At 42.8% G+C, this 26,678-nt stretch overlaps 1 protein-coding gene and 1 long non-coding RNA gene across 2 annotated transcripts in view; one reads left to right on the top strand and one right to left on the bottom strand.

The window, feature by feature from the left end:
* Nucleotides 1-26,678, bottom strand: part of LOC125281556 (uncharacterized) — a 148,300-nt gene that overhangs the window by 94,409 nt on the left and 27,213 nt on the right. Inside the window, exons 4-7 of the long non-coding RNA XR_008961051.1 lie at nucleotides 26,405-26,528; nucleotides 17,981-18,170; nucleotides 16,023-16,116; nucleotides 13,236-13,369 (exon numbers count right to left, since the gene is read on the bottom strand). This is a non-coding gene — a long non-coding RNA (uncharacterized LOC125281556). The remainder of the gene's footprint in view (nucleotides 1-13,235; nucleotides 13,370-16,022; nucleotides 16,117-17,980; nucleotides 18,171-26,404; nucleotides 26,529-26,678) is intronic.
* Nucleotides 9,167-21,683, top strand: TCN1 (transcobalamin 1). Its single transcript, XM_048215311.2, has 9 exons — nucleotides 9,167-9,275; nucleotides 12,017-12,196; nucleotides 13,266-13,406; nucleotides 14,570-14,725; nucleotides 16,086-16,276; nucleotides 18,452-18,641; nucleotides 19,663-19,849; nucleotides 20,950-21,068; nucleotides 21,461-21,683. Exons 1-9 carry the CDS (start codon nucleotides 9,197-9,199, stop codon nucleotides 21,520-21,522), a joined length of 1,305 nt encoding a protein of 434 aa, XP_048071268.1. The 5' UTR covers nucleotides 9,167-9,196; the 3' UTR covers nucleotides 21,523-21,683.

The raw sequence follows: 26,678 nt of genomic DNA, 5'->3' as shown, positions 1-26,678 counted from the left end.
GCTGAGTTCCTGGGACAGACAAAACTAAGGTCTCCTACTCCCCTGCTATCTTGGACTCTTCACCCATCATTTACTTTTAGCTTCCAGTTTTCTCCTGTATAAACATCTAATATTTATTCTGAGATTGTCTAGCAACACATGTTACTAATTTATCATTTGCCTTAAGGATCTTAGGTGGTTCCTTTCAGCAAATATTTGACAAACCTCAGGATACAGCAGGAAATACAACAGTGAACAAGAAAGGCTTATCTTTACCACTGAGGAACTCACAATCTGGTGGAGACAAGCACATTAAACAAACACAGTTAAGAAATAACTCTGCAAGTAACATATTGGAATTCTCACAAGTGATACAAAGGAAAGTATGAAGTGCCAAGAGAGTAGATAACAGGGGAACAGAACTGGGTCTGGGGGTGCAGATAGAGCATCCCTGAGGAGCTAACACTTAAGCTGAGGGACATGAAGTGGCACCACTCGAAAGCAAGACTTCAAGAGGAAAACCAAGTGCCAGTCAGACTTGAGAAGGGAAGGAAGCTGGCACAATGGAAGAACAGGAATGAGTGCGGCTGGAGCATAACTTAGAAGGTAATGAGGTAACGCTGGACACACAGGTAAGGGTCAGAAGGTACAGGTTCTGAGAGATTCACGTTTAAAATACGGAGTCTCAGGGCACCTGGGTGGCGCAGTCATTAAGCGTCTGCCTTCGGCTCAGAGCTTGACCCCGGCGTTCTGAGATCCAGCCCCACATCAAGCTCCTCCTCTGGCAGCCTGCTTCTTCCTCTCCCACTCCCCCTGCTTGTGTTCCCTCTCTCGCTGGCTGTCTCTCTCTCTGTCAAATAAATAAATAAAATCTTTAAAAAAATAAAAATAAAATACGGAGTCTCCTTCCAAGTACAATGGAAATCTTCAGGTTTCTCACCAGGAAGCAAATAATCAGAAGCATGTTTTTGAAGATCACTGTAGGAGTGAAACTGAATACTCAGAGCCCAAAGAGTCACAGACATAGCTTCAATTCTATGAGGATTTCAATAACTTTTTAAAAACATTACCAACGAAACAGTAAAATACCCCTAGTGCAAGCAAAATGCAAACTGACCCTTTCATAGATTAAAAGTCCTAGGCTAGTCTTAGGTAGTCAAACTCTATTCCTTGAGAATTCCTTTTCTTTAAATAGGGATTATGTATTAATCAAGCTTGAGAAATGCTGCACTAGGAGTTGGATGGAGAACGGCTTGGAGGAGGTACAAGTGGCTAAGACAAAAATCTGGAAGTTATGGTGGGGGTGCAAAACTCCTTGTAATCTAGACTGAGTACTAGCAGTAGAGGCAGAAAAAAAGCAGACTGGTTCCAGAAGGTAGAATATTTGACCCTGTGAGTGGTTAGCTCAGTGATGGAAGGAGACAGGGGTATCACGCTTGACAACCAGATTTCAGGTAGATACAGCTAAATTCATGGTTATTAGATAATAAGAGTTAACAATTGTGTGATGCCTATTATGGACTAGGTACTATTCTAAGGAATCTTGTGGTGACTCATCAAACTCTCACAAAACTTAGGGGATAGAATTATTAGCATCTAAAAATTAAAATGCTAAAACTTAGCATTTTACTGATAAACTGAGATTCAGAGAGGTTAAGTGACTTGCCTAAGGTCACACAGCTCTTAATGAGCAAATAATCACCAATGAAGAAGCAAGTTGGCAAGTGAAGAAAGAGCTTTGATTTGGGGATATGCTAGTTTTGAGATTCCTATGAGACATCCAAGCAGAAATGTAGAGAAAGAATTTCCCTATAATTTGGGACTCAGAAGGGAATCCAAGATAGAAATAAAAATGTGGGAAATATTAGTATATTTGTAGACTTCAAACTGGATGTTAGAACACCTAGAGTGTGTAGCATAAGACACAATAGTTTGATACAAAGTCCTGAAGACATATAACATTCAAAGTTTAAAAAAATATATTGGTAATGAGTACAAAGAAGCAGTCAATAAAGCTGGGAATGTAATCAGGGTGTGGAGTTTGATGCTATTGTCACAGAAGGGAAGAATGTGTCTCAAATTAGTGAGTCAACTACACTTAGAGCTCCTAAGAGTTGAGGTAGAAAAGACAACCCACAGAATGCAGAAGATATATGCAAATCACGTATCTAATAAGGGAGTTGACTGCAGAATATTAAAAAAAAAAAAACTCTTACAACTCAATAATTAAAGAGAAATGACCCTGTTTAAACAGCCAAAACAACTTTTTGGAGTGATGAAAACGTGCCATAACTGATTGTGGTGCTGGTTGCACATACCTGTGAATGCTTTTTTTTTTTTTTTTTTTAAGATTTTATTTATTTGACAGAGAGAGACACAGTGAGAGAGGGAACACAAGCAGGGGGAGTGGGAGAAGGAGAAGCAGGCTTCCCGCTGGGCAGGGAGCCCGATGCTGGGCTCGATCCCAGGACCCTGGAATCATGACCTGAGCCTAAGGCAGACACTTAACAACTAAGCCACCCAGGCACCCCTCTGTGAATGCTCATATCTGTGGACACACAAAAGTCCATTGAAACAAAAACCACTGAAACGACTTTCTATGGCTGAATTGTAGAGGATGTGAATTATTTCTCACAAAAGCTGTTTCTTCAAAAGGGAAGGAAAAAACCGGAAGCTGTACATTACATTTGGAAACAGCTTGTTGGCAGTGTTGGCTGAGGAGTTCGATACAACAGTGGAGACAGAAGACAACAGTAGAAGCTCAGAAGAGTCTGCCAGCCATTTGACTGTTCCCTGCCCATCCTCTGCTCAGCTCTGAATCAGAGGACTGATCCCTGCAAACACCTTCCCCAGAGCCCTCTACTGTCTCCTTTGTAGGAGTAATGGAAGGGAGCTGGGTGGTAGGGATTTACAGCTGGTTCCATGGCCTGTCATGTGCCATCCAGGGGCGCCTGGGGATTTGACCCTTGGTTAACTCTCCTAACGTTAACTCAGGGAATTGTTATGAATTTACCTACAGAAGATGCAAAATAAGTGACAATCTAGAAGAAGGCTATTTACTGTTTTGTTGCTGCTGTCCCAGAGAAGGGGAGCCAGTCACAGACACCTGAGGGGCTGTGTAACTAACTAGGTAGGTATAAAAGGTGAAGAGACCCCAGCACTGATGGTTTCCTTAAGCGAGGGTTGTCCACATATGCTCCAGCCTCATGTCTCATGGCCATGCCCATCTCAAGTGCAGAATGACTGGAACATCGGAAGCGGTGCCTGGGAGTCATAACATCTCCTCTGTGTTGATACCCTGCACGCTGAGGAGTTTCATGTCCTGAAGCCTCATTATGGCTAAGTAAACTTGATCCTGGGTGAAGCCTGTTCTGCCTCATGAGTTGGGTTGTCAATTTGCATCCACCTCACTGCTGCTGGAAGACCAGAGCAGACATTGCCGAGGCACTGCCAGGAGAGTGGAGGGTGGGAGAAGAGGAGGGTTTAGGGTGTTTCTCCCTTGAATCTCTTCTCCTGAAGCATCTGCGGTGGGTCTACATCCAGCCACACACCCTACTTTCCAGGTTCCAATGCAACCCTCAGCCCCTCCAGGGCTGGGATGGTGTCTCTCTGCAGTTGCTAGACTGAATTGCCCCATCTTCTCCTACTTCCTCTTCCAGTTCCCACAAACCTCAGAAACTAAACCCCCATATTAAAGTACTCTATTGAATTACATGGTATGTTTTCTGCTCTCCTAACTGGACCCCGACCAACACAGTTCAAAGCAGGAGCAGTCTTACAAAAAAGAGGCTGAAGTGAGAATTTTGGAATTGAATGCTTATTTATTTTGGTAGGAATGCCGTATCACCTCATTGTTAGTAGAAAATGACACATTAAAACCTATGGCAGGGCTGCCTGCGTGGCTCAGTTAGCTAAGCATCTGCCTTCCACTCAGGTCATGACTCCAGGGTCCTGGGATCGAGGCCCTATTCAGCGGGGAGTCTGCTTTCTCCCTCTCCCTCTGCCCCTCCCCACCTGCCACTCCCCACTCATGCTCTATCTCTCAAAAACTAAAATCTTCTAAAAAAAATCATAACCTGTGGCATCACACTAGTTTATCTTTCATCTAGTATTTCTTAGAGTGATGAGCCTATTGAAGGCAAGATTCTTGGAGATCAGTTAGCTTCTGCAGTTGGCTGTGATTGCAGCAACCATGATGAAGAGGAATATGTGGTGAGATGCTGCTCTGACAGCACGGGTCAGCTTACAGGAATAAAATTATAAATTTAAGATCTTACCCTCTCTGTTCAAGCTATGGACAGAAAACCAGACAGCTACTATATGAGCCTGACAAGATGCAGTTATTTCTTCTATCCACAGGCCAGGGGACTTGGAGAATTAGAGCTACAATCTAATTGTACAGCTTGCAGAATGAAAGTTTAGCATATAGCCCACCAAAACTCCATGGTAAAGATGTGGCCATTGACTAGGAAGAGGTGGGATTCTGAGACTCAAGGTGAGTGTTTTGAATATACTTCAAAGAATTGAAAATCTTGAATCACTTTGAAACTTCCTTTTTCACAGAATTATATTTTCCTATCACAACTGAAAGGACTAGCCTTCCCTTGCTTGTAGATCCTGTAATAATCTCACTTGATGCAGTTTTCTTGCAAGGACATGCCTGTTCTCCTTAAAGCCTGTGCTTGGGATCTTGCCTCAAGAACCATCACTGTTGTCAGTGTGACCCAAGAAGACAGGGGCCAAGTTATACCCAAGAGACGATAGTTTAAACACAAAAGTAATTACAAGATCTTCCCAATCAACATTTGCAGAAACCTAAAAAACATGTGTGGCATTGGATTCTTGATGTATTACACCAAAGAAAACAGAGTGTAATGTTGGATGATGTCAAACTTATCAAGATAGATGCAGTTATCCGAGACTACAAAATGTGCAAACATGAGCAACAGCAATTGACTCTACCGTTTTTCTTGGTTGATAGTATGGAAGCTGGACTCAGTAGTGACCTACATGAGTAGGAATGTGATGCCCAAAATGCACCATCGAAGGCTTAAGGAGATGGCAATTCTGAAGAGGACTTTATGATGGGCAACCCATTCACCTTGACTCTTTCTTCCTCGGGAGAGAGTCCAGAAAATACTCTCTTCATGATGACATGGGAATGAATTAGCAAGAGGAAATAGTTGGGAATAATTGTGAGAGGTTTGGCCATTCCAATGATTAGTTGGTATGTCATCCTAAATTATCCAGATTAGATGACAGTACTTAATCATCCAAGACAAGGTTGGAGCAATTACTGTAGTTGGCAACAGAACCAGAATAACAATAGGAATATTTTAACCCACAGAGATCTATGACATCAGCTAATGAATCAGGAGGTACCTAGGAATGAAATAGGTGATCAGCTTACTAAACTATTGCCTAAACTATATTACTGGAAAAAATTCTAAATATCGCGTATCGGTATCTACTGCTGCAGAACTCACCACTCCGATACCTAGTGGTTTAACACAATCATTTTCTCACAAATTTTGGGGTCAGCAATTTGAGCTAGGTTTAGCTAGATACTCTATTAATCTTGACCAGGGTTATTCACATTATTTTATTCATCTGGTAGTTCAACCAATGCTAAATGATCTAAAATCCCCTCACACAACATCAGGCAGTTGGCAGACTGACAACTAGAATGCTTGAGTTCTCCTCTGTGTTTCCACCAGGCAAGCTCACCTTCATACACATGGAGGGGGAGGGGGTCTCAAGATTCAAACCACAGAATTCAAAGCAAAAGCAATTTTCAAACTTCCTCTTCCATCATGTTTGGTAACTTCCTATTGACTCAAGTACAGGACATGACCAAGGCCAAATTCGAGTCTAAAATTAAATATACTCCTGAATTTTTTTTATTATGCTCAGTTAGCCAACATACAGTACATCATAATTTTCTGATGTAGTGTTCAACGATTCATTAGTTGCATATAACACCCAGTGCTCATCACAACACGTGCCCTCCTTAATATCCACCACCCAGCTACCCTATCTCCCCACCCCCCTCCCTACTGTAACCCTCAGTTTGTTTCCCAGAGCCCAGAGTCAATAGCATGGAGGACCACAGGGGAAGGGAGGGAAAAATGAATGGGAAGAAATCAGAGAGGGAAGCAAATCATGGAGATAGAAATTTTTAAAACATCAGCATGTAGGTATCATTTAAAGCCTTGAGATTTAGTGAGATTACTAAAGGAAAAAGAAGATTTTTAGGAATTGAACCCTAGAATATTACAACTTTTAGAAAATTTAGGAGGAACCAGCAGGAGAATACCAAAAAGGATCCAACAGGACAGTAGAAAGAAAGAGAAAAAAAAACTCCATAGAGAAGGATGAACTTCTAGCCAAGTAAAGTAAGTAAGGAGAAAACAATAAACAATGTCAGGTGAGATAAATGAGAATTTTAAATCAACATTGAAACCAGTGGTGTGGAAGCGGCTTTTGATCCTGAAAAGATTAGTTTTAGTGGAGGGGTCCAATATCAGGCTTACAACTTCTACTTCCATTTTTATATATTTTAAGCCTTTGCCCCATCAAAAATAATCTCTCAGGACACATATATAAAACATAACTATGATACTGTACATTAGATCCCCAGAATTTATTCATCCTATAGCTCAGAGTTTGTACCCTTTGACCAACATCTCCCAGATTCCCCCGGCCCGTAGCCCCTGGCAACCACCATTCTACCATCTGCTTCTATGACTTTGACTTTTTTAAGATGATGCATATAAATGATATCATATAGTATTTGTCTTTGATTTATTTCATTTAGCAAAACACCCTCGAGGTCCATCCATGCTGTTGCAAATGACAGGATTTCCTTCTTTCTCATGGCTGAATAATATTGCACTGTACATACATTCCACATTGTCCTTATCCATTCATCAGCTGACAAGCAGGCCGATTCCATGTCTCGGCTATTAGGAATAATGCTGCAGTGAACACGAGAGTGCAGCTATCTCTTTGGATATATATGCAGGATTACTGGATCATATATGGTAGTTCCACTTTTAATTTTTGAGGAACCTCCATACTGTTTTCCACAATGACTATCAATTTACATTCCACCAACATTGCACAAGGGTTCCCTTTTCCCCACAGCCCTGCCAACACTTATCGCTTTAATACCAGCCATTCCAACAGGTGGGTGGTGATATCTCACTGTGGTTTTGCTATGCATTTGCCTGATGATTTGTGGTGCTGAGCACCTTTTCACGTACCTGTTGGCCACTGGTGTGTCTTCCATGGAAAAATGTCCACTTGGGTCCTTTGCCCATTTTCCGATGGGATTATTTGGGGGGTTTTTTTGTGATTAAGTTGTAGGAGTTCCTTATAGATTTTTGATATGAATGCCTTATTAAATATACGGTATCTGAGAAATATATTTTTTACATTCTACAGGTTGCCTCTTCATGCTGTTTATTGTTTCCTGGCTATGCAAAAACTTTCCAGTTTGAAGTAGGCCCACTGGCTGGTTTTTGCTTTTGTTTTTTGTGCTTTGGTGTCGGAGCCAAAACAAATCATTGCCAAGAGCTATGTCAAGGAGCTTCTTTGCTTTGCCTTTTCTGCAGGTCTGTTAGGTCTATTCGTGAGTTTTCTTTAGAGGCATCATGCTCGCCTGCTTTGTGATCTGCCTGCCTTACATTTGTGTCTGTGTGTTTCAAGGAGCAAACTCCTCTCCATCTTTACAGCCTGTTTTTGACATGTAAAGACCTTTTCCTGTCTGGACTGATGCGATTGCCTCTGGGATCACAGTCACAGTCGTGCAAGGTTGGAACTGGGTCACCTGGCTGCTGCTGGGTGCTCAGCTGGGCCTGCAAACCACAAGCCTATCTTCAGTTGCATGATGTTCCTGGCTCCTGCTGGGTCACTGGACAGGTCTCTGCATTAGTAGGACTGTCCCTGAACCACAGCTGAGAGGGGACGGAGCCAGGTCACAGGGCCACTTCAGGATCTGTAGTAAGACCACGGTCAGCTGGCCTGCCTCCTAGGCACTGATGGGTGTATCTCCTCCTAGGTCCCTGGGTGAGCAGGACCGTTCCCAGACTGTGGCTGATGTTGAAGCCAGGTCACAGGTGCTTCAGGGTCTGCAACCCTAACCACAGTCAGCAGACCTATTCCCAAGTTTCAGGTGGGCATGATTCTTTTCAGGTCCCTTAGGTGATGGTACTACTCCCAGGACCAATGGCAAAGAAGGCAAGAGCCCAGTCCACAAGCGGATGGGGATCTTTTCTGGTCTCTATCCAGGATCATGGTCAGTGAGCCTGGCTCCTCAGGGTGCAACAGGGAAAAAGGCCAAGAAGAAAAATTAGAGTTGGCAAATTCTGTGCTTTAGCATTTGTGAATATAGGTCTTTCTTCTTTGGTGTGCCTTTTCAGTACAGCTCTCTGTGGTGGTTCCACCAAGCCACGGCTCCCACATAGAAACTTGTGTCCACACATGGCTGCAAAAATGATTGCTGTTGTGGGGAGTATGAGCAGGGGACCTCCTATTCTGCCATCTTGCTGACGCACAGCAAACATTTTAAGACCAAACTGATAGTATTCTCTGATAGTTCTTGGAAGACCTATAATAGACAACACTTCTCACATGCAGCTTGTAGCATCTTTCCTGGCACAGCAAAAATTCACATTTGATGTATATCTCTGTGGTGTTCCTGCTGGGCTATGAAACCCTAAGGGCACCTATCTTAGAAGAAAATCATACATCAAAAACCACTATGCCAAAGATCCTCACATGCCAGGCTCCCCCATCTTGCCTAGTTCAATTTCAGTCTTACAACTTCTACTTCCATTTTTATATGTGTTAAGGCCTCGCCCCATCAAATCTAATGTTTCAAGAAAAATAAATAAAACACAACCAAAGGTGGAATGGAAAAGAGGGCAATTTAATTTATTCTCATTGGGCTGAAGGTAAGTAAGGAATGGGAATCCTAAAGTTTGGGATAGGAAACAAAGAACATTATTTCCTCTTCCTCTTTAACCATACCTTTCAAGTCTTCTTCCTGGTTTATCACAATTCTTGGACAAATACACTTGACCACACCCCATGACATTGCTCAATATTTGCATAAGTGAAAGAGGCTGAGGCAAGCTAAAGGAGGAGCTCTCATCTCTGCCATCACCCAATATATAGCCAGACAAGCCCTTGCCATTCCAGAACACTTGGAGAGATGAGACAATCCCACCAGCTGCCCCTAATGGGGCTCCTATTATTTTCTCTTATTCCAAGGCAACAATGTGAGATCTGTGGTGAGTATGCATTGAGCTAAAATTACTCCTAGTGTGATAGTCTTCTAAAGTCTACTGGCAGGGGACTGGTGTAGAGTGACCTGAGAAAAGACCCTATTCCAGTTCTATATGTGATTATACTCTATGAGTAATGTAAAACGTGACAGGCCATGGTGAGGAATGTTCCATAATTTATATTTTTTTAAGAGCAGTCATAGATTCAATGCTAACTTGCCTAACTCTTCTTCCTATATTCAGATTTTCTTCACCATAGCAACCCTACCAAGCAAGTGTCTATTCTTCTTCATTTTCAATGACAGAATATTCAGGATCCCAGGAATTTTTCAAAATCATAGAAAGTTATATTTTGAATTTGAGATGTAATCTATTTTTTTGAAGTTCAACCCATGGGTTTTAGGTTAACCCCTTATAACGAGACAGATAAAAAATAATGTTAATAATCCCATTCAAATAACAAAGACTTCTCTCTTGTCATTATTGAGTTTAGATGTTCCAAGGTACATATCTCCCTCCCTCAACTCATCCCCACAGGATATGGGTACAAGCTCATCATCTCTCCTCCAGGTATAGGATCCCAAGATCGTGTGATTCTATTAAAAAGCACTAAGTAGGAGAAATAAAAACTGGTTCAGGTGTAGTCTGACCCCTTACTAGCTGAATGATCCAATGTTTCTGAATTTTTTTTTAGCTTCATCCATAGATTGAGGATAATTGGGGAAACGTGTTGAAGCAAGTGCTGTCATGAAGCCTGGTGTAGCTCTCAGGGCCATGATTTCTCTTTTTTATGTCTTTAACCTTAAATTGAACTTAAACCCAGTCCAAAGATGACTCATGTTGCCATCGGTGACTACATGCTCCTGGTATTCTGTAGCCTACAAGAGGAGGTCAACGCCACAGAAAGTCTTACGTTCACACAAGCTAAAACACAAACTCTGCCAACTCTAGTTTTTCTTCCTGGCCTGTCATTTATTTTGTCGTATCCTAAGAGTAGGGGGTATGTGTGGAGGTTTTGAAATTCAATTCATTGTACAAAATAATTAACTTCATCTTTAGTGGTCAAGGAAACTGATGAGTGGTTGACCAGGAACTGAAAACTCTGTTCAGTACGAGAAAATCTGCTGAACTGGAATTTCCACAAAATCTCAGCCATGATTCATCAATGATCCAATTGTTCTTGTAACAAACCAGGACTTTTCTAAAACCACTGTTGCAACTCTTGATCCTGGGGTCATGATTCTGAGCCCCACATTGGGGGTAGAGAAATCACATTGCCTCAGTTCTCTAAAAATAGTGATAGAAAGTCCGGCTTCAGAGGGGAGGGGAGTGGGGGAATGGGATAGGCTGGTGACGGGTATTAAGGAGGGCACGTTCTACACAAATAATGAATCATGGAACTTTACATCAAAAACTAGGGATGTACTGTATGGCGACTAACATAATATAATAAAAAAATTATTTAAAAAAAAGGAAAGAAAGTCCAGTTGAGCTGAAAGTGATAATATGTATGGTATTTTACAGTTTATTAAGTGATTTCTTGTCTAATATCTATAAAATAGAGGTTAATATCCACAATTTTAAAATGAAGAAATTGAAGGTCAGGAAAGTTATGTAAGTCACCCGTAGTCATAAGTTAAGGACCAGAGAATCCAGCTAAGGTCTGACTGAACACAGGGCTCATGCTCTTCTCAGTATCCCACTAACCCAAGAGATAATCTGGTGATCGGTAGGGATTTTTCTTGGGAATGTCAACCACGTATATTTTTTTAAAATTGTATTTATTTATTTTAGAGACGGACAGAGAGAGAGAGAGAGTGACAGAGAAAGTTGAGGAAAAGGCAGAAGGAAAGGGAGAGAGAGAATCTCAAACAGACTCTGAGCTGAGCGTGGAGCCCAACTCGAGGCTCGATCCCACAACCGTGAGATCATGATCTGAGCAGAAATCAGGAATCGGCTGCTTCACCAACTGAGCAACTCGGACACCCCTGAACAAAGTTCATTTAAAAATGTTTTAAGTGGTAACTAACTCTTCTTATTTTCCTCCAGTTTTTGAGGCCTCTGGACTCTCTTTTTACTTCCACAGTAGAATGTGACTCCACCATCCTGTCCCTTGAGATTTGGGCATGTTGTAGGATAAGAGTTTAGGGTTTTCTGAAAGGTGCATGCTGCCAAAGAGTGATCTTGATGCCAGGTCAGTTGAGCAACCAGACAATTCAGCTCTGGGGTCAATCTCCACCATAACATAGACGAGTTGTCTTCTTTCCCTCAGAATTAATAAACTAATTGAGTTAGAAGAAAATAGAGAAGGGAAGGAACTCAATCCAGCAAGTAGAAAGGACTACAGATTGGGAGTTGGAAGACATGTATTCAAGTCTCCATTAAGCCTTCAATTACAGAGGTTTCTTTAACCTCCAATGACACCCAGGCCTCATCGTCAAAATCAGGGAATGATACTAGATCTCCCAGGCAGGACTGATACTCTGCCAGTACACAATAGTAAGATTGAAATAGCTGTTAGAACACGGAAACACTTCCATGCTGGTTGGTAAAGGAGTAATACCTGATGTAGCAGAGATTCCAGACCCACCTTCGTACTGTTCCAGCAACATAGCCAGTGACCACTGGATCGCTCTGTCTGTGCCACATCGTTACTGAACGTTTTAATACAAACCCTGTTCCTAGGGTTCTTGTTCCTTAATACTTTCTTAGTGTGTATTTGTTATTTCCTCCCTCCTCTACCACAGAGGTAAGCAAAGAAAACTATACTGCTCTAAACCCTCTGATAAGCACAATGATCAATTCAAAATATAACAAAGGAATCCAAGCCGCCAATGTACTGCTGTCCCTCAGACTTGGTGGGTTCCTGAGCCAAAGCCAAGATCAACAGCTGACTGAAAAAGTCCTTCTCGCTACAAGAAGTACAGGTGAGTACCTATATTCTCTGGAAGATTTAGGAAAAGACTTACCTATCCATAAAGATTATCTCCAGCAACAGAACAGCAAAGATTATCTGTGTCCAAAGTCTCCCTGCTACATCTATCCTAGCTGTATAAAACTTGAGGGGACAGAAAGGGACTTCACATCATCACATCTCTGCCATTTATTCTACAGCTAGGCCTTACTTCTTTGAGTCCTGAGAAACATTTTCCTTCAAAAGGACACAAGGAAAAGCAAAAGAAATTAAAGACTCTTACCCACTAATACCGTTCTGTAAGCTAGCTGAGTTCACAACCAGACAGGGATATAACAAACACATGAGAACCTGACAATAGCAAGGAAACCACAGTGAAATAGAGATGAGGACAGGCGTTTTTGTTTTTGTTTTCAGAGAGATGGGGAGGGACCGAGGGAGAGGGAGAGAGAGAGAGAGTATCTCAGCACTCAGTACAGAACCCAACATGGGGCTCAATCCCACAACCCTGATACCATGACCTGAGCCAAAATCAAGAGTCAGACATTTAACCAACTGAGCCACCTAGGCACCCCAGATGAGGACTGGCTTTGAGTACAGGCTCCCCCCTGAGTCCTTCATGTCAATACTGAGCCTTAGCTTTCTAATTGAGATAATGGGGAAATGAAGCCACGCCTACCTACTTCACAATATTATTGCAAGAATTATGAGAAGCCTGAGAATTTTGACATTTTATAGGCAGAAAAACTAGGTCAATTATTACTATCTTGGCAAGATGGCACCCACAAAGAGAGTAAATCCCAAGGTTTTATTATCTATTTTTCTTCTTTTAAAATTTTTATAAGGATTGCATGATTCCAAAAACCTCCCATGATTTCATGGGGAAGACTAAAATGTAGCTTGCATTTATACATCACTGCTGGAAAAGGTTCTGCTTTGGGAATAAAGAAGAGGACAGTAAAGTATTTGTATAGAGTGGGAAAAAAGAGAGAATTGACAGGCGATGTAAGTCACAAGCAAGACAGGAGGCCAAAAAAATCACAAGCATGTACCTTGTTAAACTTGAATACTTTTCTTTTCAGAGCCATCGTTAACCTCGGGACAGCTTGCCTTGGCTATCCTGGCTGTGGGAGCATGTAAAGGGCCTGATGGAATTTCCAAAACTTCTTCTGAACTGGTCAGAGATCTAGAAAATAAATTCCAAACAGAAATTAAAAATATGGGTAAGAATCAAAATTTCAGAGACCCTGGACAACCTTGTCTTCTCCTTCACTGGTTCAGAACTGAACAAGTTTCCCTTCAGTCTCTCCTTCTCCTCTTTATTCTATTCATCCCATATATCTTCATAGATCACTTTTCCTTCTTCCCTCTTTTTTTTTTTTAAGATTTTATTTATTTATTTGACAGAGAGACAGCCAGCGAGAGAGGGAACACAAGCAGGGGGAGTGGGAGAGGAAGAAGCAGGCTCATAGCGGAGGAGCCTGATGTGGGGCTCGATCCCAGAACGCCGGGATCACGCCCTGAGCCGAAGGCAGACGCTTAACCGCTGTGCCACCCAGGTGCCACCCAGGCGCCCCCCTTCCTCCCTTTCAACATGCATCTTGAATTTTCTTTTCAAATAGGTTCAAATGCGTATCGACTCACATCAACCTTACATGTGATGATGAACACACATGTGCACACACACACGCACACACACACACGCACACACACGTGCGCACACACACACGCACACACACAAACTCATAGAACACAGCTCTCTTGTTCTCTAGAAGCTTGGCTTTTAGACAAATAATGAAATACACCAGAAATAGCTGAGCAACACAAGACACTATGTCAGAAGTTCCATGGCATATGATACTAGTAGAAGGGCTAAAGATGGCCCAAAGTACTTTATCACTGGGACAAATAGGCTGACCATGATGGTTGTTACTGAAGTGCATTGTTTTTATTTCAACACCCACCCAGTACTTATCCTATTATTCGTTAAGATGCTCTGATCCCATCTCATTTTGAGATGGCCCCCACTTCTTCTACTTCTACTTATAGTTTGAACACATTTGCATTGAAAGTGCAAGAGGCTTAGCTGCGGGAAATCTGTGTTCTGGTCCTAGTTCTGTAACCACCTGAGTATCAGGATGGTATTTTAATCTCTTTAGTGCTGAGTCTCCACAGTTAAGAAATGAAAGGAGTTGAGTTGAATTTGGTGGTTCTTAACAGCCTTTCCATTTCTCAGGCTTGCTGATTCTATGGGCGATCTTCCCCCCTCTATTATTCACCTCTCCTTAAATGTAAAGAAATTCTAATAGATAGATTAGGAATAGACTGAAAATTTATTACTCCAGTATTATTTCCATGAGTAAGGTATTTCTTTCCTCTCTGACAGAAGAACATGATGGTAATCCACTGACTAACTACTACCAGCTCAGCCTGGATGTTTTGGCCTTGTGTCTGTTCAGAGGGAAGTACTCGATTCGTAAAGTTGCTGAAATCTTCAAACCTGGAAATAAAAATTATTATTTCCATGAACAGTTCTCAGTAGGTGAGTCATTAAACCCAATTCCCTTGGCATAGAGGACACAGTCACCGGTAAGTCTTTTCCTTTGAGTTTTTCTGCCGGTAAGTACTTGGACGTTTTTAATCCTCTTTACCATAGTGATCAGGGAAGAGAATTTTCTTTTTGAGAAGAATGGATGTTGGGGGGCATTTAAGCATCTTCCCAGATGTGTAATACAGTAGAAAGATCTAGTTCCTACCCTACCCCTTCTTTGAATTACATAACCAATGGATGTTAACCCTGACCTTAATTTTCCCCTCTGTAAAATAAGGATATATTGTGAGAATCTTCATATAACACATTTTAGGAAGTATTAGAGAAAAGAGAACAGTAGAATTTATTTATCTTAACTTTGGCTGTTTCTCTAATTTATTGGGACCATTCGGATGTGTGGGCTTACGTGGACAACACAACCTCTGCATGGACAAGGCCCAATATTTTGAACAATGAGGTCTGTATATCCACCAGAGAAGGACTAGAAATTTTCTCCTAGGTCAGCTTACACATCCAAAAAGATTCCCCCTGTAGACAGCTAGTATTGTTGCTCAGCCCCAGTGGATCCAGATACACAAGCTCATCTTTCTCCAAGAAGCCCAAAGAAAATCACCACTCTGTATCTCTGGATAGTAAGAATATTGTGAGATTTCTTTCAATGGGAGATGGAAGGTACCACACCTAAAGAATCCAGGCAGGAACTTTACATCAAAAACTAGGGATGTACTGTATGGTGACTAACATAATATAATAAAAAAATATTATTATAAAAAAATGACACTGAAAGGAAAAAAAAAAAGGATCCAGGCAGGACCAAGTAACAAGCCAGAAAAAAGATCTTATCCTCCCTTCTTCCAAACTCTTGCCTCATCCTCCCCCTTAAGAAGCTTTCTTGGAAAACAATTCTCTGAAGTGCTATTTTCTAATCGGCCTAATGGAAACATTGAAACATTGCAAAGACATATCTTGTTTGGGGTATCATCATGAATTCTCTCAATTCCTTTGCCAATATGGCTGATAGGTGAAAAAAATGAGAACAACCAAGATATAGAAGCGAGAGACTGTTCACGTGTATGAACCTGCAAATCCATATGTGTTTCTATGACCAACGGGTGAGTTACTGAGTACAAGGTACAGGGTTACTCAAAATCTGGAAATATCTGAGTGGTGAGAGCTGGAGGGATGATTGCTATGTCTTCAAATCCTTCTCTCCATCATCAACCAGCATGACCAATCTTCCCAGTTTGTCTAGATCTCTCCCTCTTTTAGCAATGGAAATTGTACATACCAGGAGACCCTCAGTCCAAGGAATGGTCAGTCACCCTATCACCACTGTTTTGTTTCCTGGCAGATACTGGTGCGATGGCTGTCCTGGCTCTGACCTGTGTGAAGGAGAAAATAACAAGAAGGCAGAAGCAAACAGATAGAAAGGCTATAAAGAATATTGTTAATCATACGAAGTCACTGGTAAATGAGATTCTATCTCAAAAAACAGAAAATGGTCTCCTCGGAAACATATATAGTACAGGAGAAGCTATGCAGGTAAGCCACAGGGTAAAACAGAAGACAGAGAAGGGAGTCATGAAGGAAAGAAATATCTGTAGCCTTTCTTCTTGGACCTCTAAGATATGACCCATTCTGTTTCCTATACTAACTGATTTTACGTGATTCTTGCCCCTGATGGAAATGTATTCTCTTCACCTTAGATCCTTATCTTTCCATGTCCAATGCGACCATGAAGCTTTTCTTGACTACAACTTTTTTGTCATTCTAGAGTCTACTCCAACCTACTATGTTGTTCTATCAAATGCAATTTCACCCTTTGCCATATACCAGCGTTTGGTGCTTACCTCCCAGATTAGATTATTGTTGTCCAAGTCATAAGAGGCAGTGCCAGTAATACCAGCTAGTCTTTATTGCCATGCTCATTGATGCACACAACAACTCAATGAGGAAAATATTATCACCTCCATTTCTCAGAAGAAGTGCATGAGTCACGGAGTATCAGTACCTTGCCTAACATTACAAAGCCAAAGAGTAATTCAGACGTGGATGGAACCTGAATAGTTGGTTTCAAAACTCACACTCAGCACCTACTCTGTCCTGTATATGTTCCTTGAAGTTTGGGGCTTCATTGCTGCACTCACTCACTGATTTACTCAACCTTAACAGGTACATACAAGAAGAGATGAAGGAAGATTTACAGAAAAAATGTCACTGGGTCTTTGGTATGAGTAGGGGTCTGCCAGGCCACCCCAGGATAGGAGGGCTTTCCAAGGGAGAGAGGACAGCAAGGACAAAGACCAGAGGAACGAAAGAACGTAACGTATCTTAGGAAGATCAAGGTGTTCGACGTGGCCAGGGCAGGGTCCTTGGGCAAAACTACAAGGAGCAGCTGGGGGTGTAACAGGTGTCCAGTCACACAGGTTGTTTTGACTGTTGGTGCTGGTGTGGCTGTTGTGCCTTGCTGAGTTTGGACTTGATAAAACAGTGCTTGCCCGTTCCGGCTGCACATCTGAACCACCTGCAGGAGCTGCTGGAAAACACTCATGTTTAGGCTCCACACCAGCCAGTTAATACAGAAACTTAGAGGGGGAGCATGGGCCTTGGGCGGGTTTAAAACCCTACAGGTGATGTTCATTCACAGCAGGCTTGAGAGCTGCTTGCCTACAAGACAGTTTTTAAGAGGAAATATGATCCTTTCTTTTAATATCCCACAAATGCTTGTTGACTTCTTGGTTAACTTAAAGGGTCTTCGGAAGAAAATGAAAAGAGAAACTGTCCTTCCCTGAGAAACTACAGAGTGATGTCTGCAGGACCAACCCATTTTGGTCCCCGTCTTACTCACTCTGATACCTTCCTGACTTTTCCTACCCCCTCATGCTGTCCCCTCGATCCAGTTTACATCTGCTGCTTCGATAGTTTCTATTCAAGAAGCTATTGGATTCCCCATTGTTAAGGAAATCACGTCAGGCACCTCACCCTGAGGCTCAGGGGTCCACCGATGTGGCCCCCACCTCACTCTCCAGCCTGTTCTTCCACAATCACCCTGAGTCTCCCCTGTACACCAGTCCTGCCAGGCCAGGAGGAATCCCCTGGGGATTTTGCTAAGATGCAGACAGTGTCATCACAGACAGGCCATGCCCTGGCCGCAACTACTCTAGCGTCCTTGCTCATGCAGTCCCCCTGGCTGCAGCGCTCCTCTCCTGTCTCCTAATGAAATGCTGTCATACCGTCAAGGCCTACCTCAAGTACTGCCTTCTCCACCAAGCCTTTCTTCAGGGTCACCAAATGTTTATGTGCTCTTCCTCTTCTGGAACGCCATGGCACTAGCTGCTTCTCTTAAGGCATTCACCTTAGGGGCTCCTTTATGATTGTCTGTTAACAGCATTTATCAAGGGTCTCCTATGTGACAGGTACTGTTCCAGCGTCAAGGCTACACGAGTGGATATGAATACAAGAGTGAATATTTCTCTCTCATTAGAGAAAGTCTGTTCTCATTGATGCCATTACTGGTTGTGTTATTAAGCAATTTCCCACCTCCCCCCAAACTAGTTTATAAATTTCTTGGTGACAGGAAGGTATCCTAGTTGTCCAAGGTGCTTCCCCTGTATGTCTAGCAAATATTTACTGAATTCGTTAGATATAGGCTTTCCCCTTATTTGATGTTTCTCTCATTCATTCTCATTCCCTCTCATTCTTTCTCTCACACGTTAGGCTCTCTTTGTTTCACCAACCTATTACAATGAAAATCAATGGGACTGCCAAAAAACACGGGATAGAGTGCTCGCAGAAATTTCTCAAGGAGCATTCCGTATGCCAACTGCTGCAGCTCAAATCTTACCGGCTCTGATGGGAAAGACCTACCTGGATGTTAACAAAGACTCTTCTTGTGTCTATGGCTCAGGTACTAAAGAGCATAATACCCAAAGCAATGTGAGACTAAGGTGTCCTAAGGGACCGAAAGTGACCAGATAAACCACTAAAGCATAATGGTTCCCAGATAGAACTCAGTCCTCCATGTGTCACCAGTGATTATAACCACCTGAGGATTTGTTCTTAACAGGGTAGTAGATGTTGTTCTTGGTTCAAACACTGATCAACAAGGTAGATTTGATTCAATGGTGTCCATCTCCATAGGGATGTTTTCTGATGGCCAGTTAGATGTTCTGAGCATCATTCCCATTCTAAACTATTATGGTGTCCCTGACTCTCTGTTATGCACAATGAGTGAGCCCTCAGGGAGCTCAGAGGAATATGGGAGGAATATGGCAGTATTACAAGAAAATTAGAGCACGAATCGTATATTCAAACAACTGATTTTTCAAGAAGGGATGAAAGACTTGACTTTTATCTCTGATCATTCCTGGTTCAGCCACTTATAGGTAGGTTTAGGGACCTCAGACAAAATGTTTAATATCAAACTCTAGTTTACTAGTACAAAAAATGCAAATGATAATAGTATCTAATGTTGGTTTTTGTAAGGCCTGAATAAGATAAGCCAAGTAAAATGATCAGTACAGTGCATGGCATTTAATGTCTTTTCAATAAATGTTAAGAAATAAAAAGGCACCCAAGAAAAAAGGGAAGCATTATTGTATGCTGTACCAAAGCAAAACAAAAACAAGAACGAAACGACAGCAACAAAACTGCGAAAACTCAGGAGCCTCTGTGAGAAAAGGAGACAGCGCAACTGAAGTGCTGAAACAGCTGGGAGTGGAGCCGAATCACATTTACCAGCTGGTGCCTATCTGGTTGAGTCACACAAGAGATCTGCCCCTTGGCTGATGATTCTTGCTCCTTGTAGCAAATCCTTCTCTTGGTAAAGGAAAGTAGGGATGGGCGAGGGGCTGGATGGGTAGGTAAACTCGAACATCATTTTTATTATTCTGAATAGTAATTCTTCTCTGCTTTTTTGTCTTTGCCAGATTCCTTCAACATCTCCACTCAGGAGCCTGTATCAGTGACACCCGCTGTCTCACCCTCTGAAATCGAAGTATATTACTCTGTGGTAATCAATAACCAAATAGATAACACCACGGTCTCTGTGCCAAATGGTTCTGTCTTCCTAGATGTGATGGAACAAGCTGAGAAAGAAAATGCAACTCGATTTAGGTATGTCTGTACGGAACCTAAGGTGAAGCTATTTGGTCATTTTGAAAGACTCAGTAAGAATACATATGCACCTGAACAACGTACATTTGAAACACGTCTTCATCAGTACTTTGCTGGCCATCTACATCTCACGGCAGGGGTTAAAAAAAAAGGTGAGACTTGTCATCTTCTAGCACACAGTAGGTACTAAATTAATGTTCATTTAATGGGTAAATAAGTCCCAGGGATCTCTCTTCTGTCAACAAAATTCCTTCAACAAATAGAACCTCTTAGGTCAGTCATTTGGTGTTCAGAACACTGGGTCATTATTTTTGAATCACTGACCCCTTTAAAAATCAGATGAGTGTTCAGTGGAACACTACATACAACAAGAATTTATGATGTACTATATATGCTGGCTAACTGAACATAATAAAAAATTAATTAAAAAACAAAATAAATAAGTAAAAAATAAATAAAAATCAGATGAGTGCAGTGGCTGCTGATCCCAGACAGGTGAACATACACACGAAACTCGTCCTTAAATCAGAGGTTTCACAAATGCCCTGAGTCTCTCCATGCTCCCCTCTTTCAGATTCATAGACCCCTAGATTAAGGTTATCTGGCCTAAAGAGATAAAATATTAAAATTAAAATATTGACTTTGCCTCAGAAAGTTATGGTTCATTTGACTCCCTAAATCCAATCAGCAATTATTTACTTTGTCTAGTAACATGCTGTAAGACGCTATAGAGAAAATTATATGTCCATATACATACATATATCTTCAACAGTTACTACCTTGGGGTAGAAGGTTAGCAGTTGTTGACTACAGAGGGTCTACCAGGAAGGGAGGCAGGGGCAGAAACAGGCATCACTCCTCTAATTTAGCGTAGATTGTGGAGTGCCTGCAGCAGAATCACCTGGAGTGTTAACGACACATGCAGATTCCTAGTCCCCACCTCACCTACAGAATCAAAGTATCTGAGGATAGGGCCAGGAAATCGGTTTTTCTCGATAACGGCTTCAAATGACGCTTAGGTACGTTGAAGTTTGAGAAATGCCCATTAAGGTTACCCTTGAAAATTCTAAATTCCTGAAACCCATTAATTGTCCCCACAGTTTCACAGCAGAGGAGAGCTCATGGGGCCCCTACATCACCTGTGTTCGGGGCATAAAGGCCAACACCAATGACAGGACCTACTGGGAGCCCCTGAGCAATGGCAAACCCCTGAGCCAAGGTAAGAGAGAGAGAGTGCCAAAAAGCCCCACAGAGTGACAATGCCCCAAACACCCAGATGTGAGTGTGTGAGCTTTGGTGGGGAATGTGCCAAGGCATGGGGAAAGTGAGATCCATTATTTGGTGATTTGGTGATGAAATCATTTGACCAATTGGGTGCCTGTGTGGTTCAGTCAGTTAAGCATCCAACTCTTGGTTTCAGCTCAGGCCGTGATCTCAGGGTTGTGAGATCAAGCCCTGTATAGGGCTCCATGCTCAGTGGGGAGTCTGCTTAAGAATCTCTCCCTCTTCCTCTGCCCCTCCCCATGTTCGTGTTCTCCTTCTCTCTGAAACAAATAATCTTTAAAAAAAAAAAAAAAATCACTTGATCCACTTCTCATTCCTCCTTTTCAGGAGCCGGTGGTTACGTTGTCCACGCAGGAGATGATTTGGCGGTTCGCTGGAGCACATACTAATAACTTCCAACCTTCCTCAGCTGGATCAAATCCTTTTGCAGTAGACTTGCAGGCGGAGATTGGCCTCATGCCCTCCTTTTCTCTCATCTCCATTTCAATAGGAGGCTCAATAACCTCCCCTTCTCCGTGTCTTCAATAAAAGATCAACCGCGATACAAAAAGAGCATGTTCTGATTATTTCATTGTAAAGGATTACTGATAGAGGGAAGACCACCACAGGAAGAGGGAAGGGAAAAGAGATGAGACCACATGTCTAAGCTGAGTTCTACTCAGAGTTCCACTGCTGAGCGTGTGGGTGACCTCAGGTAGCAGGTGGGAATGGAGATAAGGTTCTAGAGCGAGTGTTGAAGCAGCAGCCTAGGAGATCAGGTAGAAAATCTCTAGGGAGACAGCTCTCCGAGGCCCAGATGTAAGGGACAAACTGAGTGGATATATTGACCTCAGAAAGACAGTGGGTAGAGAGAAAAATTCTGCTCTGGAGAAAGAGGGAAAGGTGAGATTTCTACATAAAAGACCAGTCCATAAAGTCTCAGGAATAATATCATCCCCTCCTCCAGCTATCTCCCTTGGGTTCATTTGTTCCTCTCCCACATGTATTTTCCCTTTACTTCACCATAAAAACACTCTAATACTCATATCATCAAAAATATACATGCAGAAAAAATCACCTTTGATGTTCATTTCGGTAGAATTCACATTTAAAAAAAAAAATTAAATCAGGGTGCCCCTACAGGTGCCTGGGTGTCTCAGTCGTTTCAGCAGCTGACTCTTGGTTTTGGCTCAGGTCATTGACCTTAGCATCCCGGGATCAGTGGTGTTGGGCTCCCTGTTCAGAGGAGAGTCTGAAGATTCTCTCATTCCCTCGCCCTGTGTACCTCCCCCAGCTCACACTCTCTCTTTTTCTCTCTCTCTAAAATAAATAAATCAATCAAAATAAAAAATTAAAATTAAATCAGGGTTGCCTGGGTGGCTCAGTTAAGTGTCCCACTCTTGATTTCAGCTCAGGTCATGATCTCAGTGAGATTGAGCCCCACGGCGAGCTCCATGCTGAGTACCAAGCCCGCTTGAGATTCTTTCCCCTCCTCCCGCTCCTTCGCCCCCTGCTCCTTACCTCTCCTCTCTCTCTCTCCCTCCCTCTCTCTCTCCCCCACTCAAATAAATAAATAAATAAATAAATAAATAAATAAAATCTTTAAATAAAGCAACCCCCAAAAGGAAGATGCCTTCAGGCAGAATTAGTTATTTTATCAATGTCTCCCTCATTCTTCCTGTGTTTCCTTCATGATACTCTTAGCTTCCTCCCCTCCACCAGCAGCCCTGCTTTACTATTAGGGTTTGACCATTCCTTTCTGGTACTGGTCCTCAACCCTCAGGGTCAACTCCACCCAATTCTTCATTAACTGGATATGACAGATGCCCTCATAACTAGACAGCAATGGAGCCTATCCCCTTGGGTCTGTGTCTCCTCTTGAAAGCTCATTTAGAGACAGGAGACCTCCGGGTGCTGTTCACGTGGGGCAGCAGCTGTCAGACCTGTTTGTAGACTCTACGAGCAATGGGAAATTGAGGGGTAATGGTTATAAGTGCCATTCCTGTCTATCAAACACAGCATGACTTATCATCCAACCACAACTGTAAAGAGTGAAAGCGAACACTATTAGTAATTATACTCAAAAAGACAGATTAAAAACTGGTAGTGCCCTGGAAAAAACAGTACATATGGTTGGTTTTGTCCATTGGGAAAAATAAGTAAGCTCAAGCAAAAAATAACAGGAAGTATTGACCCTGCGACGGACCAATGAAGTTGAATCTCAAAATAACAAATTTGGAATAGGTCCCTCTGAGATTGCGGACTCTGTCTCAATGATTCTAGCTCACTTTCATAATAACCAGTCAACACCAGTAAAGCACACAATTTGAATTAGACCTGTTCTCCCAAATGTGGTATGAGGATATTCCAGTTGGCACACTGACACGGGTCAAATAACATGCAATCACAGCATGAAAAAGTCACTTCCTTCGCAATTCTCATTTAATTCCTCTCGTTGGATCAAACGTAAAATCTCACTTTCTGCCCCTGTGTTTCCAACACTTCCCTGTAGCACCTCAAGCCTCCATTCTTAACGGAGCTGAGTTCCTCCCAACCAGCGGTCCCACAGTAGAATATAGTAACACTGCCATCTGATAGGAATGCATTTAATCTCAGAGACAGACATGGACAGAAACGGAGTAACATTCCCTTCGAGTTCTACTGACATTGCCCAAGGAATCCCAGCTCTGGCCACACCTGCCTCATGAGAAGCTCTACGGCTTCGCACTATGACAGAACCGAGACCAAGTCTGAGGGGAGACACTTCCCTCTGCTGCCACAGCAGAGAATAATCAACACAAATAAACCTCTGAGATGTCCACTGAGAGTCTGGGTGCGTAGATACCAGAAAATTAGGCAGAGGAGAAAACAGGCAAATAAATTAATAAGTTTCAGTCAAGAGATGCCTGGGTGGCTCAGTCAGCTGAGCATCTGACTTTTGATTTTGGCTCAGGTCATGATCTCAGGGTCATGAGATCAAGGCCCATATCAGGCTCTGTGCTCAGCATGGAGCCTGCTTGAGATCCTCTCTCCCTCTCTCTCTCTCTCTCTCTCTCCCTCTGCCCCTCCCCCTCCCACCTTGCTGTCTCTTGGGGAAAAAAAAAAAGTTCAGTCAATAGTTAGCCAAGGACTGTCGAAATATATGAGTTAAGAAATGTATGGCCTGTGTGGTTCCTGTTCTGGAAGTTATTTGCTAAGTGCGATGATTGTATCATAACTGGTCTTGCAGCAACCATGGCTGTAAGTGGCAATTTATAAGGAAATGTGCACTTAAAGAGCAGGCACACCAAGGGTGCGTGGCGCATGTCAGGACGGTCACGAGCAGGCTCTGGAACCCAAGGTCAGTGCCATGCTGGGATCCTAAGCCTGTATCAGATTCTTATCGCTGCTGCAACAAATTACCACTAATTTATTGGCTTAAGACAAACACATCATTGTACGGTTCTGGTGTTCCGAAGTCGGAAATGGACCTCACTGGGATAAAACCAAGGTGTTGAAAGGGCTGAGTTCCTTCTAGAGGTTCTAGGGGAGACTCCGTTTCCTCACCTTTCACAACTTCTGGGGGAAGTCAGCGTTCTCCACCTCCAAAGCCGTGCTTAGATCACTCCAACCTCTGTTCCCATCACCACATCCCCTTCTCTGACTCACTCTCCTGCCTCCCTCTTCCACTTATAAGGACCTCTGATTACATGGGTTCACCGAGATCATCCAAAATAATATTCTTATGTTAGAATCAGCTCATTAGCAACCTTAGTTCCTCCCTGTCATGTGACCTAACATATCACAGGTTCCAGTGATCAGGATGTGGATATTTGGGGCGGAGGGAGCACAGAGGGCACTACTGTGCCTACCACTCCTTCACATGGCATGCAAAGCCCTCAAACTGTCTTTCTGGCCTCATCTCCCACCATACACCACATATTAGTTAATAATACAAGTCATCCTAAAACTTATTGGCTTAACACAACAGGATGTATTATCTCACAGTTTCTGTGGGTCAGGGTCTCTCAATGAGGCCACAATCAAGATGTTGACTGAGGCTTCATCTGAAAGCTCAACTGGGAAAGAATAAGCTTTCGAGCTCATTCACATGGCTGTTGGCTGGATTCCTCCCTCCCTGGCTGTTGACTGGAAGCTGCTCCCAGTTCTTTGCCATACAGGCTTCTCCATCAGGCTGCTCATAGCCTGGCAGCTGGCCTTCTCAGCGCAAGAAGCAAGAAGAGCCAAACAGAGACTGCAAGCAAGAGGGAAGTTGGACTTTTGCCACTTCATCTTATAACTTTTGCTGTATTGTATTCATGAGAAGTGAGGCCAGCCCACACTCTGGAGAAGGGGATTTCACAAGAGTGTGAACACCAGGAGGTGGGAACATGGAGCCATGTTAGAAGCTGTCAAATGCACTCCCATATGTATACTGTGCTTTCACCTCACAAAACCACCAACACTCCCCTGAGAAAGAAAAAAAAAATGCTTTATAACCCATGCCTTATATTTGTTCATTAATTTGCTCATCCAGAAAGTATTTATTCTGTTCCTACCGTGAACTAGGTAGTGGCTCGAGAGCTGGCGATAGAACAATGGACAAGAGACAAAGTCTCTTCCCCCTCAGAGTGGACATTCTAGTGGAGAGGGAGACAGACACTAAACAAAGCACACGCACAGTGTGACACAGGGTGAGGAGTCATAGCAGGTAAGGGGTGCAGTGGGTGTCCATGGGGGTAAGCCTGTCTTCTACATGAGAGAGATGGTCTGGGATGACCCTCTGAAAACTGGCCTTTGAGCAAAGACGTGAAGGAAGTGCGGGAGCCACCGTCAGAATATTTGGAGGAGAAGTGTCCTGGGCAGTGGGGACAGCAAATGCAAAGGCGGGTGATGGGCTCAGGGAGCAACAAGAAGCTCAGAGCTACTGGAGCAGAGGGAGCAAGGGAGAAAGCGGTTGGAGGGGAGGCCCAAAAGGCAACCAGGAGCCAGGACTGACAGGGCCTTGTCATTAAAAAGAACTTTGAATTTTATTCTAAGACGGGAGCCACTACAGAATGGCCCCCCAAAAGAAGCCACTTAAGATCCAGTAGTTACCGACACATCAGCCCCTCCCTTCACAATCTCAGGATACCATTTCTAGTTGTGTGTTATAGGAGGTATACTTTGCTTTGCTAGAACTGCACAGAACATTTACTATAGTTCATCGAGCCACATTTTCTAATTAGTTACTTCACATGCTAATATCGGAAGCCCTGGGTGTTTGAAACTGCTTTGTCCCCAGATAAGGAAAAAGAAATCAAATGAAACAACCTCTTGGTGGGGCGCCTGGGTGGTTCAGGTCCGTTAAGCCGCGACTCTTGATCTCAGCTCCGGTCTTGATCTCGGGTCATGAGTTGGAGCCCTGCATTGTGCTCCATGCTGGGCATGAAGCCTACTTAAGAAAAAAAAAAAAATGAACATACAATTTCTGGGAAACTCAAGTCCATTGCTTGCCTGAAGTCAAACAACCTTAAAGAGCCTAGGCTGGGACCCAGGTCACAGCAACTTATTAACTGCATAAAGGCCAACTTCACCGGGCAGATCC

The sequence above is a fragment of the Ursus arctos genome, unplaced genomic scaffold (assembly GCF_023065955.2).
Source record: "Ursus arctos isolate Adak ecotype North America unplaced genomic scaffold, UrsArc2.0 scaffold_23, whole genome shotgun sequence".
NCBI classification, from domain to species: domain Eukaryota; kingdom Metazoa; phylum Chordata; class Mammalia; order Carnivora; family Ursidae; genus Ursus; species Ursus arctos.
Note: the sequence above shows the minus strand (reverse complement) of the source record. Positions and strands in the feature narration are given on the sequence as shown.

What these genes read in the sequence shown, in the direction of transcription:
- TCN1 (XM_048215311.2), top strand. Translation starts at nt 9,197, where the DNA reads ATGAGACAATCCCACCAGCTGCCCCTAATGGGGCTCCTATTATTTTCT. An exon ending in GCAACAATGTGAGATCTGTG is followed by an intron (nt 9,276 to 12,016) that starts GTGAGTATGCAT and finishes CCTCTACCACAG; the next exon opens with AGGTAAGCAAAGAAAACTAT. An exon ending in GAAAATGCAACTCGATTTAG is followed by an intron (nt 19,850 to 20,949) that starts GTATGTCTGTAC and finishes TTGTCCCCACAG; the next exon opens with TTTCACAGCAGAGGAGAGCT.